This window comes from Octopus bimaculoides, chromosome 1 (genome assembly GCF_001194135.2).
Source record: "Octopus bimaculoides isolate UCB-OBI-ISO-001 chromosome 1, ASM119413v2, whole genome shotgun sequence".
NCBI classification, from domain to species: domain Eukaryota; kingdom Metazoa; phylum Mollusca; class Cephalopoda; order Octopoda; family Octopodidae; genus Octopus; species Octopus bimaculoides.
In genome coordinates this window covers 132,892,054-132,893,529 of record NC_068981.1, presented here as the reverse complement: position 1 = coordinate 132,893,529, position 1,476 = coordinate 132,892,054, and the positions used below count along the sequence as shown (strand labels likewise).

The 1,476-nt window shown below is 33.0% G+C and overlaps 1 protein-coding gene across 5 annotated transcripts in view; it reads right to left on the bottom strand.

Moving 5' to 3' along the window:
* Nucleotides 1-1,476, bottom strand: part of LOC106870290 (paladin) — a 141,597-nt gene that overhangs the window by 19,343 nt on the left and 120,778 nt on the right. For all 5 annotated transcript variants that reach the window (XM_014916313.2, XM_014916314.2, XM_014916312.2 and 2 more), the window contains exon 12: nucleotides 242-367. In XM_014916313.2, coding sequence (XP_014771799.1) covers nucleotides 242-367 — 126 coding nt within the window. The remainder of the gene's footprint in view (nucleotides 1-241; nucleotides 368-1,476) is intronic.

Below are 1,476 nucleotides of genomic sequence, written 5' to 3'. Positions count from 1 at the left end.
ATATATATATATATAAAGAAAATAAGAAAATGGAGATATACCATTTAACAAAAATTTTCATTCATCAACTCAACCAGTCATCACCACAGACCAGACCAACAACCTTCAAGCCATGTCAATACATGTTATACAATGCAAAATATAACTCACAACATACCATGCAATAAACAATGTCACCCAATTCAAAATACATAACCATTTAACACACAGTGAGGAATATACTATCCAATGGAGAACATACCATTATGCATTCATTCAGCAATGCTTGGCCCTTCTTGGGAAACAGATTCAGTTGTTCCTGGATACGATAAAGATTTGGATGTTTCAACATCCATGCACTAAAGTTGATATTAAATGCCTGACGAGCCTGAAATGTTAAAACAACAGATGTCATATTAAGCTGATGATAGTGATGAAGGTGAGATGAAATTATAAATCCCTGTTTATATCTCGTCAAAGGCAGATCTAAGAGCTCAACAGATTTTCAGTTACAATATTATACGGGGTGTCCACAAAGTCTGGGTACATGGAATAAATAAAATCATAACATAAACAATTAAATATAAGAAATAATAATTTCTTAAAGTATGTGTTAATCCCATGTGACCAGACTTTGTGGACACCCTGTATACTTTAGGATTATAAAATGAAATCACTACTAAGAAAATATGAAAATAAACATTATAAATACCAATTTGAGACATACAAAAACAAGCAGCACCACAATAGTCATTATAAATATTTGAAAAGGGGCCTGGGCATTAGTGATATCAATATCTATAAAACAGAGGATGTTTGTGTGTATGTGTACGTGAATGTGGTTTATGCACGTCCACAAATTAGCATGCATGTCGCTCCAATTTTAGGAGAAGATTCGGAATGACCCTATGTGCATTTTAGTGAACTTTCTCTCAGAGGTACCCGCGTATACCTGTAAAATTCGATAAACTTTAACCAATTTTGAAGTTTGTTGACATGGCGAAGTCAAATCTGTGCGTACGCGCGTGAAAGAGAGAGAGAGACAGACAGACAGACAGACAGAGATAGAAAGAAAGAAATAGTGTGTTTGTGACAGGGGGAAGATACAGTGTTTGCTAGCGTATAAAATAAAAAAAATTGAAAAAAGTGGGTAAGGCAGACAGAAATCAAAGCAAATTTTTCTAAGCAAGACAGAGTTTACTTTGCTAGCGTCTAACAAAAAAAAAAAAGAACGAAAAAGTGGAAAGGGGAGGCAGAAAGCGTATTAGGAATGAAAATGTAGTTAAGTGTAAAATGTAAAAGGCATTTTTTTTTCTTAAACATGAGATATAGTTTAAAATATACGATGTTTTTGAAAGACACTATATTCTATAATGAGATTATATATACTTTCTCACACAACAATTCAAATATATTTATTTTAAATCATTTATTTGTTTTAAATCGTTCATCTTTCTCCCACCTCTCACTCTCACACACACGCACATATACTACTTT